This window comes from Molothrus aeneus, chromosome 4, assembly GCF_037042795.1.
Source record: "Molothrus aeneus isolate 106 chromosome 4, BPBGC_Maene_1.0, whole genome shotgun sequence".
Lineage (NCBI taxonomy): Eukaryota > Metazoa > Chordata > Aves > Passeriformes > Icteridae > Molothrus > Molothrus aeneus.
In genome coordinates, this window is record NC_089649.1 from 61,763,067 (window position 1) to 61,777,986 (window position 14,920).

Sequence of the window (14,920 nt, forward strand, 5' to 3'; positions counted from 1 at the left end):
AATGGAACTGTCTCTTACACCATTCTTCTGCATATTTTGTAAAAATTACACAATACAATAGGTGGAGAAAGATTTATGAGGTTAACATTTTGCATATTCCTGCAATCAGCCCAACTGTCAACTCTATTCACTGTGACATGAGCCACTATAAAATGTGCTTACGAATAAACATAACCAGAACATCTGAGAAATGTATGCATTCTGAAAAAACCTGTATTTGATGGAAGACTTTAAAACTTACAAAAAGGCCATCGGTTTTTTGAACATACAAATATTTTTAAATATTATATATTTCAACTGTAATAGCCATGGGCAAAATATCATGTGTGTAAAAAAACCAGTATTTATTTATGTACCTATTCTAAAGCTTCCTGGAGGAAAAGTCAAACACATCTACACTGATCTTATAGAATTTTCTTTTGATTTTATATCAACCTTGCATAGATATAAGAAAAAAGTGTATGTATGTACATCTGTGAGCATGTAAAAAATATAGAAATTTCAAAACTATTTTACAAAATAATTAAAAATAAGCCACAGACTTCTTCATGTTGGCACATTCCGATATTGTGCACAACTTCACAATGTAATGTCTAAATTGTCTAACATAGCAGCTTGCATATGTAATCTGAAGGCCACATGACGATACCACATAGATGTATGAATGGAATCCAGTGGTAACTTCTATGAAAACATTCATATTTATAGATTTACTAATTGGAAATATGAAGTGAGTCAACAGCAGGATACTACCACATGCAGGAATATTCAAGGTCAATAACAAAGGAAATGCTCCATTCTCACTCTTCACTGGAACCACAAGGTCTTTCACTATCCTATACTTATCTCCAGAAATAGAATCACAGGATCTCTTAGGCTGGAAGACACCCTTAAGATCGTCCATTCCACCTCTAACACCACACTGCCAAGTCCTCCACTAAACCACACCCTGAAGTGGCACATGTAGGAATCTTCAGCAATGGTGACTCCACCACTTCCCTGGCAGCCTGTTCAAATGCCTGATCACCCTTTCAGTAAAAAAATTTTTCCTAGTATCCAATCTAAACATCCTCTGGTGCATCTTGAGGCCATTTTGCTTGTCCTATCACTTGTTACGTGGCAGAAGAGACCAATCTCCACCTCTCTGCAATCTCCTCTCAGGTAGCTGTAGAGAGCAATAAGGTCCACCCTGAGCCTCCTCTTCCCCAGGCTAAACAACCCCTGTTCCCTCAGCAACCCTCCACAAGCCTTGTGCTCCAGACCATTCATTGGCTTAATTTCCCTTCTCTGAACATGTTCCAGCACCTGAAAATTTGCACAAAATATAAAACATGAGGACCCACAAACATATAATCAACACAGTGCTGTATTCACTCTTCTTCGCGAGAAACAAATACAAGCTTCCAAATACTGAGTATCCTCTTAAGCTTGCAATGCCAAAAAGACACAAGGAATATATTAGCCAGTTGACAAAAAGTCTCACCCGTTTCTCCAGTTACCTCATGAAACAGTCACATCACCGCATCAGTTTTTAACACAAAATTACTAACAATGAATCTGAAAATACAATAGCTTTGATAAGATCTATCATTACAACAAGTAGCCACGTAGGGTTCCACCCACCAATAATCAGAACTTAGGTTAAATCATGCACTTGAAAATATGCTCAGGGTGCTTGGGAAGTCTGGTCTCCTTCCTGTCCATAAGTACGTGTTTTAATGCTTTCTCCCAGTACCTCATTGTTCTTTAGTTTTATAACCCACAAATTATAGATGGAATCACTATAAATTGCTCTGCAGTGCTAAAGAAAAAAAAAAAAAGAGAAAGCACATTAGAAGCACACTGAAGTGTGCACATTGCTTTTGCTATTTCACATATATATTGCTATTTTCAAAATACCAGCTGTATGTTTTTACTGTGACAGAAGAGCCACTCCTTACACAGAAAAAAATACTACAGAGACTCAGAAGCCACCTCTGTCTCACATGAGGAAGGCCAGCCATCACAAAGTTCTTCCTGCATGCTACAGAAAACATCTCTTAAAAATCCATGGTGGGCGAGTCAGAAACATCTATGTTTAAAAAGACTTTGCAGATTAAGTAAAAAGGACTGCATTCATCATGTCAACCAAAGGTTTGAGCATGGTAGCTAAGCAGAATGTTTAAAAGCATACGCTGAATTGATACCGAAAACTGAAGGAAATTAAAGCAGTAAGTCTCTAACACTGTCTTTAGAAATCTGCAAACTACAAACTGAGTGACCAAAAAAGCATCACAAGAAACCCCTGGAGTCAGTCTTAAAATTAAAAAATTTAAAAAAAAAATCCATGGTGGGGGGTTAAAAGAGACTTTGCTAAGTTCAAAACTGCTAGAAATTTATGTGGCAGCTCCCTCTTCTGGATCACCAAACCCTGACAATTCAGCTGAGATGGCAACATCTAGAATCTGACTAGTAAATAACATCTTTTCACTGCTGGTGGGTTTGTTATCTACCATTAGGCAATCACACAAAGACTTCGGGGCTACTGCCCATTATTTTGAATTAGTTTATGTTCAAGTAGCATACTGTGAGGAAAAGGTAGATGAAAATACCTGAAAATTTTGAAATACTTTTGGAATTTTCTCATCAGACAATAAAAACATGCAAGGAAAAATACTATATTGACTTCTGCTTTCAATCTCTTGGGATTTTACTAAAAAATGCATTTTACAGAAAAGAACCAATCAATGAGAATATTACAGTTCAAACTGTAATGCCTGCAGTATGACTTCTGAATCCATACTTGCAGAAGTTAAGCTTCTGGGTTGAAACAGAAGAATCTGATCTTGAAATTTCTTTCAGCTTTGACAGGTTCATACATAAAAAAATCCTTGCACAGTAGAAAAGCCTTATCTGTGCATCAGCTCTTCAGACAGTCTGCAAGACAGCTTGGGCAATTTCTGCATACATTTATAAATTGGAATTGGAAAAATCAGAAAATTGGTATTCTCTGCCCCTATACAAAATTCACTTCCATAAAGGTACCCTGGATTTCTGACTTGACCTATAATTGAAAAGGAGGCTTTGTGAAGACCTGGTGATTTTTATGTATCTCAGCTGGAACCCACAGGCAATTCTATACTCTCTAAATTGTCCATCACTATTCAAGCTGAATGGCAATGTTTGACTTAAATATAAAAAATTACTCTAAATGGAAAATTCACAGCCCAAATGAAATCCCTGTTTACTTCATCAGTGTAATTATTGATAAGAAAATCATTACCTGAATTGAATTATTGAGTGTTTAATGAGGAAGAGGATGCATAAAAGATGTCCCTGTTAAATTCTGGACCAGGTAATATGATTTTTGACTTGCTAATAATTGCATCATCAGGCCCACAACAGTGTGATTTCATCTTTCATGAGATATATGAGGCCACTGAGTGCCTCATAAAGTATATGGCAAACTGAAATACTAAAGAAATTTTTGTCATTCAAGCATGGATAAAACTAAAACTGCCAGGAGTTATTTGGATGGAACTGAAGGGATCATATAAAATGGAAAGCCTTATGGACCTGGAAAGAGTAAGAGAGAGGGAAAAGAGCTCAGATTTGCTATGCAGGCACCTGCTGCATATGGCAGACTTTCAATGACAGAAAGGAGAGACATCTTTGTCACAGTGCACAACAGTCTGAAACCACCTGCAATTCCCTTTGTTGAGGGGAGAGTTACAGAGAACAAAGGAAAAATAAAACAAACAGAACCCAGAAAATCCAAGCAGGTATGCAAAGGGGCAGCCTGGACAGCAGTACCCCACTAGACCGGCTGCTTACAAGCAGAGCAGGGTTGGTGAGAGATGTGGTGGTCAGAGGCCATCTTGGGTACAGTGACCATTAAATGATAAAAAGTGTTGGATTCTTGGTGAAATCATGGAGATGATCAACAAAACCTCTAGCGAGCAGGACCAGAGCAGTGACTGACCCCCTGTACTCAGAGTGTAGCCCTGTACTGGTGAGGTCAGACCTCGGGCTCTGTCTCCTGCTCTGGGCCCCTCACTGCAAGAAGACACTGAGGTGCTGAAGTGAGTCCAGAGAAGGGCAACAGAGCTGCTGAAGCATCTGGATGGTAAATCTTGGAGGAGTATCTGAGTACTGTTTAGTCTGGAGAACAGGAAAAACTACCTGAAAGGAGGTTGTAGCCAGGTGGGGCCAGTCTCTTCCTCTAGGTAACAAGGGACAGATCAAGAGGAAATGGCCTCAAGACACCAGGGGAGGTCCATGTGGAGATTCTCAGTTCAATTGAAGAAAGAACAGAGATAATTTCTCCCGGGCTGAGCCTGGGAATCTTAGAAGAAGAAATATAAACAATTATTATCTCTCTTTCTGTAACCATTGTTTATAGTTATAGTTCTTCACAGTGTACTATTCATAGCCACCAATAGTGTGAAATGTTTCTACTTTGAGACCAATCAAGTATCACCTTAGCAAGTCACATTAGAAAAGACCTGCTACTTTCATTAAAGTTAGCTTTCTGATCCATCTGAAGACTAGAGTTATTCCTTCCATCCCTAACTCAACAACATCAGGTCCAGACTGGACATCAAGAAGAATTTTTTCACTGAAAGAGTGGTTAAGCATTAGTATGGGTTGCCCAGAGAAGTGGTGGCATTGCTGTCACTGCCAGCATTCAGGAAAGGACTGGATGTGGAATTTAGTGCTATCGTTTAGCTAACATGGTTATGTTTGGTCAAAGGTTGGACTCAGTCATCTTATAGGTCATTTTTAACCTAAATGAGTCTGCCAGTCTATGACTAGAAAGCAAAAAGGAAACTGGGTGAAGACCACATTCTGGAAACTGAGAGGATGAAGGCTGCAACTTATGGCATTTAAGATCCAGAGAATTAAAGTACAGAATGTTAGGGAAGTGTGTGAAGTCCTTGGAAAAGGAAAATCTGAAAGCCCAGTTAAAAAAAAGTCTTAGTCTGTTTTTCAAGCTTAATCCAAACAACAATACCACTTTTCAGGTTACTGAACAGGAGCTAATGTATTTGGTCAGACATTTGCAAAATAAAATAATTAACAAGTATTTGTTTTATGGTCAAATGACATTTAATGACTCTAAGGAGAAAACACATTCTAGCACTCATAATGAGTTCAAATGGAAACACTATGTAGGCAAGGATTTTATGAATCATTGTAATTAAATCATCTTAATGTATTTTAAAAAAATTAATTTATTCCATAAATTCAAACCAGCTCTTAATCAAAACACCAAAATAAGAAACAACAAATAAAAATGTAAATAAGTCACTCACCTTTTCCTTTTCATAACAAGTACATGTACTTTCCAGTACTTTATTATCAGTCTTTTTTATAATAGTCTACAGAAATATCTGAATTCATGGTTTTTAAAACCCATGCCATGTATAAACCACACATTAAAATATCACAAATGGACTATTGTACAAAATATCACTAGGAGTAAAGCTATCATAAATACAATTTCAACATATCCTAACCCTTCCTCTTTGCCTATCATGTTGAATTTTTCATATTGAAAGTTAGTGTCAGATTGTGCAGCAACAACTAGAAGTGTAATCAAATACCCACATTTTCTTGTAATGAGTCATTTACCAGGTCTGGTCTTACAGAACCACATTCAACGTTATAATGGGAATAAATTATGATGACACCACTTCAAACAGAAGCCCTTTCCCTGTGCTGCAGCAGCTCTCTGACATCAGTGATAGTTAACCAACCAAATACCAATATAAGTCAGTGCAAAATAAAGAAGGGATGAAATACAGGGACTTGCTGAATGTATAAACAGGAGTGTGTGAGGTAGGACTGGAATACCTGCACTCTCCACATACATGGCACCAGAGGGGCTATCAGGGTACACAAGCCCTGTGACACACCTTACAGCACTGTATGCACACTGGCAGCATCCTAAGCTGTTTACGACTGGACGTGGCACTTCATGCCATGTCCCAGGTGACATGGGGGTGTTTAGTCATAGGTTGGACTCAATTTCAGAGGTCTTTCCCAACCTAATTGATACTGTGATTCTGTAAATGTGCACTGAGATGAGGCAAGGGGAGTATCAATCTCTTCCAAGCATTTTGATTTCCTTTGAATAAAAACGGAATTGTGGTCTGCAGAAAAATTACAGTTCAGCTCACTACATCTCACAGTCATCAGTCACAGCCAGCAGGGTTTCACGAGAGGGAAGTCCTGCTTAGCAAACCTGACTTCCTTTTATGATAAAGTAACCCCCTTAGCTGATCAAGGGAAGCCAATTATGTCTTCTTTTTGGATTTCAGTAAAGCTTTCAATACTGTCTCTCACAGGAACCTTTTGCACAAAATGTCCAGCACACAGCTGGATCAACACATGATGGGATGGCTGGAGCAACTGGCTCATGGGTGGGCCATGATGGGGGACATCAGGCTGGGGATCTGTCACTAGTGGGGTTCCACAGGGCTCCATCCTTGTCCCTGTGCTCTTCAATATCTTCATAAATGATGTGGATGCAGGACTGAAGCAATACTGAGCAAGTTTGCAGACGATACAAAACTGGGAAGATTTGCTGACTTCCTCAAAGGCAGGGAGGCCCTGCAGAAGGACCTCAACAAATGAGAGGGCTGGGCAATCACCAACCATATGAAAGGAAAATGGGGAAGTGCCAGATTCTGCACTTGGGATGGGGCAACCCTGAATGTACAGACATAGTGGGGAATGAGATGCTGGAAAGCAGCACCATGGAAAGGGATCTGGGGGTCCTGGTCAACAAAAAGCTGGATATGAATCAGCAGTGCCCTGGCAGCCAGGAGGGCCAGCCCTGTCCTGGGGACATCAGGCACAGCATTGCCAGCCAGGCAAGGGAGGGGATTGTCCTGCTCTGCTCTGCACTGGGGCAGCCTCACCTTGAGTCCTGAGGGCAGTTTGGGCACTGCAATGTAAGAAAGATACAAAGCTATTAGAAAGCCTTCAAAGGAGGGCAGTGAAGATGGTGAAGGGCCTTCAGGGGAAGCTCTGTGAGGAGTGGCTGAGGTCACTTGTTCTGCTCAGCCTGGGGAAGAGACTGAGGGGAGACCTCACTGCAGTTACAAATTCCCACTGCAGTTACAAATGAGGGAAAGAGCAGGGGCAGACATAGATCTCCCTGGTAACATTGACAGGACCCCAGGGAATGGCCTGAATTTGTATCAGGGGAGGTTTAAGTTGGATATTAGGAAAAGGTTCTTCATCCAGATGATGGTTGGGCACTTGAAAAGGCTCTCCAGGGCCTGACAGAGTTCAGGAATTGTTTGGACAGTGCTCTCAAGCACACACTGTGATTCTTGAAGATGTTGCTGTGATTCTTGAAGATGTGCAGGGCCAGAAGTTTGACTCAGTGATCCTTGTGGGTCCCTTCCTTCCAACTTGGCATATTCTGTGATTCTGTGATCTCCAAACTGGACAACTGGAAGCCCAGTTCTGTAAAGCACACCATCCAGCTAAGATGGAAATATAACATCCATTCACGGTAAAGATCCTTTGAAAGAAATCCTGGCAAACTCTGAAGCACTAGGAAAAAGACTGCTACCATGCCTTTTTGTAAAAGACTAAGGAAAAATAACTTATTTGGATCTGCCACAAAAGGACTGGGATGTGAAAACATCTACAGATGAGACTTCGTATTTAATTAGACCTTGCTAATGAACACATGACTCACAAGAACATCACTTTAGTTGTAAGCTTGTGCAATCACATTGCTTTCTATTTCTATTGCTGAAATAATGGAAAAGACAGTATTGAACCAAATCCAGAGTTACTGTCTTTGATTGAAAACTCCAGTAAACAAAAAGCTATTGGAGATAAACCTGACAGTGATTAAACTCATATTAATCAGTTCACAAGTCTTCTAGTTCCTTAAAAAGGCACACTGTTCAATTGTACTTTCACAACAAAACACTATATTACCCGTCTTCTCAATAAATCTCACTTCAAATTACTCACAAATGAAAGAGAATGTTACAGCAGCATAAGGTAAGTAATAGGAAGGTTCACATTGAAATTCACAAGGCTAACAGATGCTAAAAGAGTTTTCAACCTCTCAAGAGCACAAAGTTACAAAATAGATGAAAAGAAAATTTACACTGTAAACCAATCTCAAGTCTTTAATGAGGTAATTTTAAGAGTGAAAACTAAAAATGTGATTTTTGACTGAATCTTTTCATTAAACATATTATCATTCATATCTAGAATAACATGAAGCCAGCTTAGAATTCACAGCCTAAAATATTTCAAACATGCTTTAACTAACACAGTTTGCAAGAAGTTAATGTGATTTGGAACTTAAAGCAAAGGCTCTAGATCAAGCAATCCTGTTAACAGTCCAGTAGATTATTTGACACAGAGCAAAAGATTTGACTTTTCAGAAGTCCTATGCTGCTATCTGCTTAATAGTTAACATTCAGCTTATAAAAAAAAATCGCATCCTTAACTTCTATATTTCATTCTTGAAGCCTGCAAATGGATACACTAATATTGTTCTTCATACATCTTTTGTGAGGCTGCACTTACTGTGAGCAAAGTGCTTTGAGATTTTTAGCATGAATAAAATATATTTTGCACTTAGACGTTAATTATAGAAGTAGTAATATTTGAAATAGGATTCTGTTTCAAGGCAGCAAGACTAAATCAAACATGATTATCTTGGCTTTGATTGTGATATTTCACTTACTATGCTCTATTTTCCTTGCATTTGAAATATGCAATTTTTCTTTTCTGTTATGTAAATGAATGTTTTTCATCTAAGACATCTATTTTTGGGGAAAAAAAATTTCCTAGGCTAAAGCAGAAATGTTGCAGAACACAACTCTGAAGTCTGAGAGAGTACCACAAGGTCAATGCAAGCATTCAATAGCAAAAGCAGTGAGAGAGGCCCAGAAGACAAGCTGAACTTATAACATTAATATGCAAATGCTTAGATATCTATCTAGATATATAAATCACACTATAATATTGAATATAAATAAACTTGTCCTTCTGTCCATCAGCTAGGTGGACAATGCAGCTAACCAATGCAGCTGCAATTCCAAGTTGTGGCCTTTTGGAGAAGTAAAAAGAACTGGGATAAAGAGAGAAAAGAAAGTCTGTGATGGAAGTCTTAGGAACAATCAATTTAAAACTAAAGATTCGGTCTACTCTGTGTAATTTATTTTAGAGACATACTTCACCAAAGGAAAAGGTTTGGACTTTATCAAAAAACATTGTCAAGCGAAAGAGGTCAAGTCACTTACCACCATAGTTTCTTTGAACTATTTTTCACTCCTGCAAAGTGTGCTGATTATATTGCTCTATGTGTTCCTAGATATAAGTGGCATTAATAGCCAGCATGTACTCTGGAAAATACATGTCATATTTATATACAATATATTAACATAAACAGGGTTTACTACCTGCAGATGACTTTGATTCTACGGTTTTTGTGATCAAATTACATTGCTTCAGCTTGTTTCCCGGTCTCAGATTTTCACATATTTCCATGTTGAGTAAAGAGAAAACATGTAAGATTCCTATTTAAGTTGGGGATTAAAATTGGGAAGCCAAAAATTGGCAGCATTAAAGAGAACTGAAATCAGGGTTAGCAAAATAATTTAAAAAATATGCCCTGTGAAAAGAGATGATCCAATAAATCAAAGAAATAAAACACCTGTTGAGAAAAAACATTATCATCTCAAAGCAGTGCTGAAATACTGGTATTTACCCAGACAAATGAGGTTAAGAAGCATATTCTACTCATTCAAATCTTTAAATGAATGTAAATGCCAACCTAAAGCTCATTTTCAGCATTCTGTGATGCCTAAGAAATGCTGTCACTCACTCATTACACTCCCTCACACGGATATAATTTCCACCCCCATCTATCGTCATCACATCTGGTTTGGTATGCAGTTTCACCAAAAAAAATCACGTAGGCAAAAAAAATCACAACATCTTTTGATAAACGCTTTAGTATGCAATTGTGTGTAATTACACACATTCTTAAGTACACCTCAAAATATGAACCACCATGGAATAATTGGAAAGAAAAACTTAGTCCAAAACTTTGGTCAAGCTATAGCTTATTATTAGTACACTGGGGTTTAAATAATTTCTCCAAACAGCAAAACACAAGACACAAAACTTCAAATCCCAAAGGATCACAGATAATAGCTGAAGAGACACCAAACAGATAATCTTTCTGCCTGCCCCAAGATAAGATCTGTAGCTTTATCTCTTCAATGTATGTTACTAAAACAAACATTAAATATCCCAAATGAATGGGATTTTATTATCTATCTAATTCCTATATTCCAGTGCTGCCCTGTTGTCAAGTTTTCCTTAATGTTGAATCTGAAGCCAATCTACTGCAGTGTGCCACCCTCCCCAGTATTGCAAAGTTTTTCAGTCTAACTCAGCTTCCGATGCATTTTAAACATTTACAAAGGGTAAATACACTCTTCTTAGAAATCTATAACTCCAGCAGACCAAAAACATTGAGATGAAGTCTTAGTTCCACTTAACTCATAGACAACAGCCACCGGAAGATGCTCATGAGCACAGCACACTACACATCTGGCATCCTGGAGAACACAGGTTCACACCTAAATTTAGATACTCTGCATGTTCAAAACCGTACACAGTTTGGTATGGTTGGTATGAGAGATTTTCCAGCCCTGACAACCAAAGACTGTTCTTCTGATCACAGAACATTAATAAATAAAACTTTCCAGGTGACTTCTTTCTTCGAAGTTAAGGAGTGAGAAAAGGCCAGGAAACTTTCCAGCCCACCTTGCACCAGCACCCACTGATGCCAAGGTCAAAAGGACTCATGCCACCTAAGCTGCTACATGCAAAGCAAACTTTTCCCACACAAAAAAAAAGCCAAAACAAAACCAGCCAAGACACTTTCACAAGGCCTGGGATATACAAACCACCGGCAGATATCCCTTTGCCCGCCCACCTCCACACCTGCCCTTGGGCACACGCTGGGGCGGCTGCCACGGTCTCTCCCAGCGGCGAGCCCCGTTTCTCCACACGCTGCCGGCCGGGACAGCGGGCGAGGGGACGCTTCCCCTCAGCATCCCTTACTCACCTTCAGAGACCTCGAACTCGGCCGCTCCATTGAGCTGGTAGAGGCACCAGTCAGCCGCGCTCTCGCCCGGGGGGCCGCCGGCTGGGCAGGAGGGAAGGAAAGGCACGGTCAGTCGGGCACGGGGCCAGCGGGGGCACGGCGCTGAGGAAGGGACGAGGGAAAGTGGCGGCGAGGAGGAGAAGCAGAGAGCGGGGAGGAGTGATGGAGAGGGCTGAGAAGGGAACGGAGGGATGAGAGGGGACAGCGAGCGCCGGGGGAAGGAGCGCGGTTCCAGATACCCTGTTTGTGGGACATGGGTGTTGCCCTCCGGAATTCGCCCACTGCTCTGAACTGTTCTTTGCTTTGCTCCCAGCGCCCGCGGCTCGGGCGCCTCCTCCTCCTTCTCCCAGCCGAGCGGGCGCAGACAGCCGCCGCTGCCTCGGGGTGCTCGGGGAGCCGGGGGAGGGAGGACGGGAAGGAGGGAAGGCTCCGCCCGGAGCTCCCGGTGGAGGCGGCGCCGCCTCGCCAGCACCCGCTGCGCCCGCCAGCGCCGGCCCCGCCGGGCCCGGCAGGTGCGAGGGAGCCCCGGCAGGTGCGAGGGAGCCCCGGCAGCGCCGGGCGACAGCGCGGTCTGAGGCGAGTCCGGCCACGGCGGCTTTGGCGGGATGCGGTGCCCCAGCCTGGCCCTGTCCCGGCCAGGAGAGCCCTCCCTGCTGCCCGTCCCGTGTCCGTGTGCGCTCCCCGTCAGGTGCCGCCCGTGTCTGCGGTGCGGGCAGCCTGGAGAGCAAGGGCGCGCATCCCGGCTGACCCCGAAGCCTGGACGTGCATCCCTGAGGGAGGACACCGCACACCAGGCACCCGCGGCCAGTGTCACCCACTGCCAGTGTCACCCACTGCCAGTGGCCCTTCTGCCACCACGGCTGCATTCGCCCCATAACATTCACCTCAGTTCTGTTACCGTCCCTAGGCCGCTTGGGCTATCTTACTGATTAAGGCTACAAATTCCACATAAACTGTAGGGTTGTATATGCACTGCAAGGCTGGAGAGTGGTTTTCATCTGGACCACGAGCCTCTGTGGATACACAAACTGTCTTTACCGCATCCCTGAGAGGTTAGTAAGAAGGCAAACCTGTTACCAAGTAAGTCTAAAGGGCTCTGTGCAGTGACCTTTGCCTTCAGCGGGAAATGGCAAATTATAAAACACTGGAACAGTCAGCTAGAGCAAATATATGTTAATAAATGCCTTTATTCTTAGAGACTTCCACCCAAAAAACATGTCAGGAGGGAAATATAAAGGTACACTAATTGCTCTGTTCACCAGGTGACTTTCTTGGTACCTAATTTAAGACAATTGTGACTGCCTAGCTTGTAGTTGGCAGCATCCTGCCTACGGCTTCTGTCTTATCAAGGTAACAGTGTCAGAGGCCCACGTATGGCACAGTTTATGTCAAAAAGAGCAGCCACACTTCATATAGGCAAATGAGAAAAGCTTAAGAAAGAAGAAAGACTATAATCAAGTCATACTAGGAGATTCGGAGCCAACAAGAGGATAAAGTATCGACGTAGGCAGCTGTCATGGCACAATTACGCTGGCTCCTCCATCTACCTTTTTGCTGTTTGTGAAACAGTGTGTAAGTGGCAGGGAAGAATTGTTTTTGGCATAAATTCCATCTAACATACCTACATTCACCCCTTTGTACCCCCACATTTCTCTTCACAGAGAAAAGCAAGGCACAATTTTTCCCAAGAATATTCTTATCACCTGCTGTGCCTGTGTTTGTGCAAAAGTAGAATGCAATATGGAGATTGTTTAACCAAAGTTACAGTGTTTTGTTTCCTTGGCCTATCAGGGCCAAGCGTGTGTGTGTCGGGGCTGTCGGGTGACAGTCACGAGATTCAGAGTGTTGTGTGCAGAGTTGAGTGCTTAACAGATTCAGTTTAGATGTAATGTAATATAGTATAGAATAATATAGTATAATAAAGTAATTAATTAGCCTTCTGATAAGATGGAGTCCTCCTCATCATTTTCTCTCCCCCTCGTCGGGGGCTCCCTGCAAATTCTATTCCCCTTCTTGCAGCAAGTAGACACCCTCCTGATACCTTCAGGTGTGTAAACTGAGGGCAGTTTGATTCACTTGTTCCTGATAGAAGTATTCTGTTTAAATATTTAAATTCTTCTCCATTGCATCCAAGACAGTGGCACATTGTGGCCTCTGTGAAAGAATAAGGAGGACATTACAGTTTCTGAAGGAAATAGGTTTAAAATGGGAGTAACATTCAGCAAATATTCCCAGTTTTTTTAGAAACAAAGCAAAACACTGATACTCAAGCTTTCCTAGGAACTTCACCTAAATTACAAAGATAATAATGCCTTCTGAAGTAAAAGCACCAGTTTGTTTAGACAGTGTGTGTATATATATCCTCAAGCCATATGCTTGCTGGATGTGCACTAGTATTCTTGGAACTGAACAGGTTTATGCTGATGATTTAAGGAAAAAAATGTATTGTAGAGCTGTATTAAAGTAAAGCTTCATCCAGCTGCTTATACTGTACTAATGACCCCTAAAAATTACCTATAGACCTTGATTGCTCTTCATGACAATGTATTATCAAAAACAAAACTGATCTTAGCATTCCAGTGCTTAGCCTCTTCTTTTTGCATAAAACTCTAAACCATATGAATTAGCAAACAAAGGGCCTGTTCTGGGAGAATCTATTCATATTAGATTTAAGTTTTATGGAATGTGGCCATTTTATTGTGTTCAACTCATTATTACTGATTTACATAGAGTATTTTTCATTCCAGACTTCAATGATTTACAAACTTTTTGTTAAAAAAATCACCAAGTTTGGTGTGTAAACCAGTAGATGTTTCTTTCTTTCTAAATGAGGAGGTCAATATAAATCGTGTGATCCTTTTTTACAGGTGTCTTGTATATTGAGATGGTTTAATTTGCACCCAGGAGCCAGCTAGTCCAGAATGAATTAATCTTTCACTTTTATGAAAATCTGCAGATGGACACTACTAGGCTATTTGTGATAGTTTCCTTCAATCACAGAGGGATGACTGGTTTAACTAGGTTTGGGATCTAGCAATGCTAAATCCATACCAAACTTGAAGGTGGGAGCAGTTACCCTCGTTCCTGTAATGTTCTTCACTTTTGCACTGTTGGAAATGAGCAAGGACTTTGATATGATATTTTGCATCATTTCAGAATTGTAATTTTGTTAAAACCATGTGATTTAGTCAAACTAAAACTTAAGGAATGTAGTTGATCTATACTATAGAATATGTTTTTTAAAGAATCAAAGTTTAAAAAAAAAGTTTTATTTGTTTTGGCTTTCTATATCACAATGATTTAATAGGCAGAAAGTGGTGGAACTACTTACAAAAAAACTTCTTAGGAGACTGGACTATATTATATGACAATATTTTTTAGTTTGGGATTGGATTTTTTCCTTTTTCACTAGAACTTTATGCAGTTTAAACAGAAGCGTTTACCTTTCCAGTTCTCAGCACAGGGTCCACCTGTTCCTAGCAGTGATAAAACAAGTGACAAAACCTATTTCAATGGGATCAGAAGGATCAACCACATAAAATTTAATCCTTCTTCAATTTCAAAACTTCAGAGATGCAGACAACAATCCGTAATGAACTAGTATACCGTGAAATAAAGTGCTCGCGCTCAATTCGAAGGAATTTCCTAAAACCGAAAAGGATTTATGGGTGCCCAAGGTGCAGAACTCAGGCTGTCCCTGAGCAGCCCAGTGTTACCCAAAATCCAGCTCGGGAATTCCCAGCGAGAGCCGCTCGGGGGCTGATCAGGGGCTGCGCT

General features: G+C 41.0%; 1 protein-coding gene across 1 annotated transcript in view; it reads right to left on the reverse strand.

The window, feature by feature from the left end:
- Nucleotides 1-11,520, reverse strand: part of PPP2R2C (protein phosphatase 2 regulatory subunit Bgamma) — a 190,214-nt gene extending 178,694 nt beyond the window's left edge. The window contains exons 1-2 of the mRNA XM_066548641.1: nt 11,383-11,520; nt 11,105-11,185 (exon numbers count right to left, since the gene is read on the reverse strand). Of these exons, the coding sequence (XP_066404738.1) occupies nt 11,105-11,185; nt 11,383-11,398 (97 nt within the window). The 5' untranslated portion in view covers nt 11,399-11,520. The remainder of the gene's footprint in view (nt 1-11,104; nt 11,186-11,382) is intronic.
- Between the last annotated feature and the right edge of the window lie 3,400 nt (nt 11,521-14,920).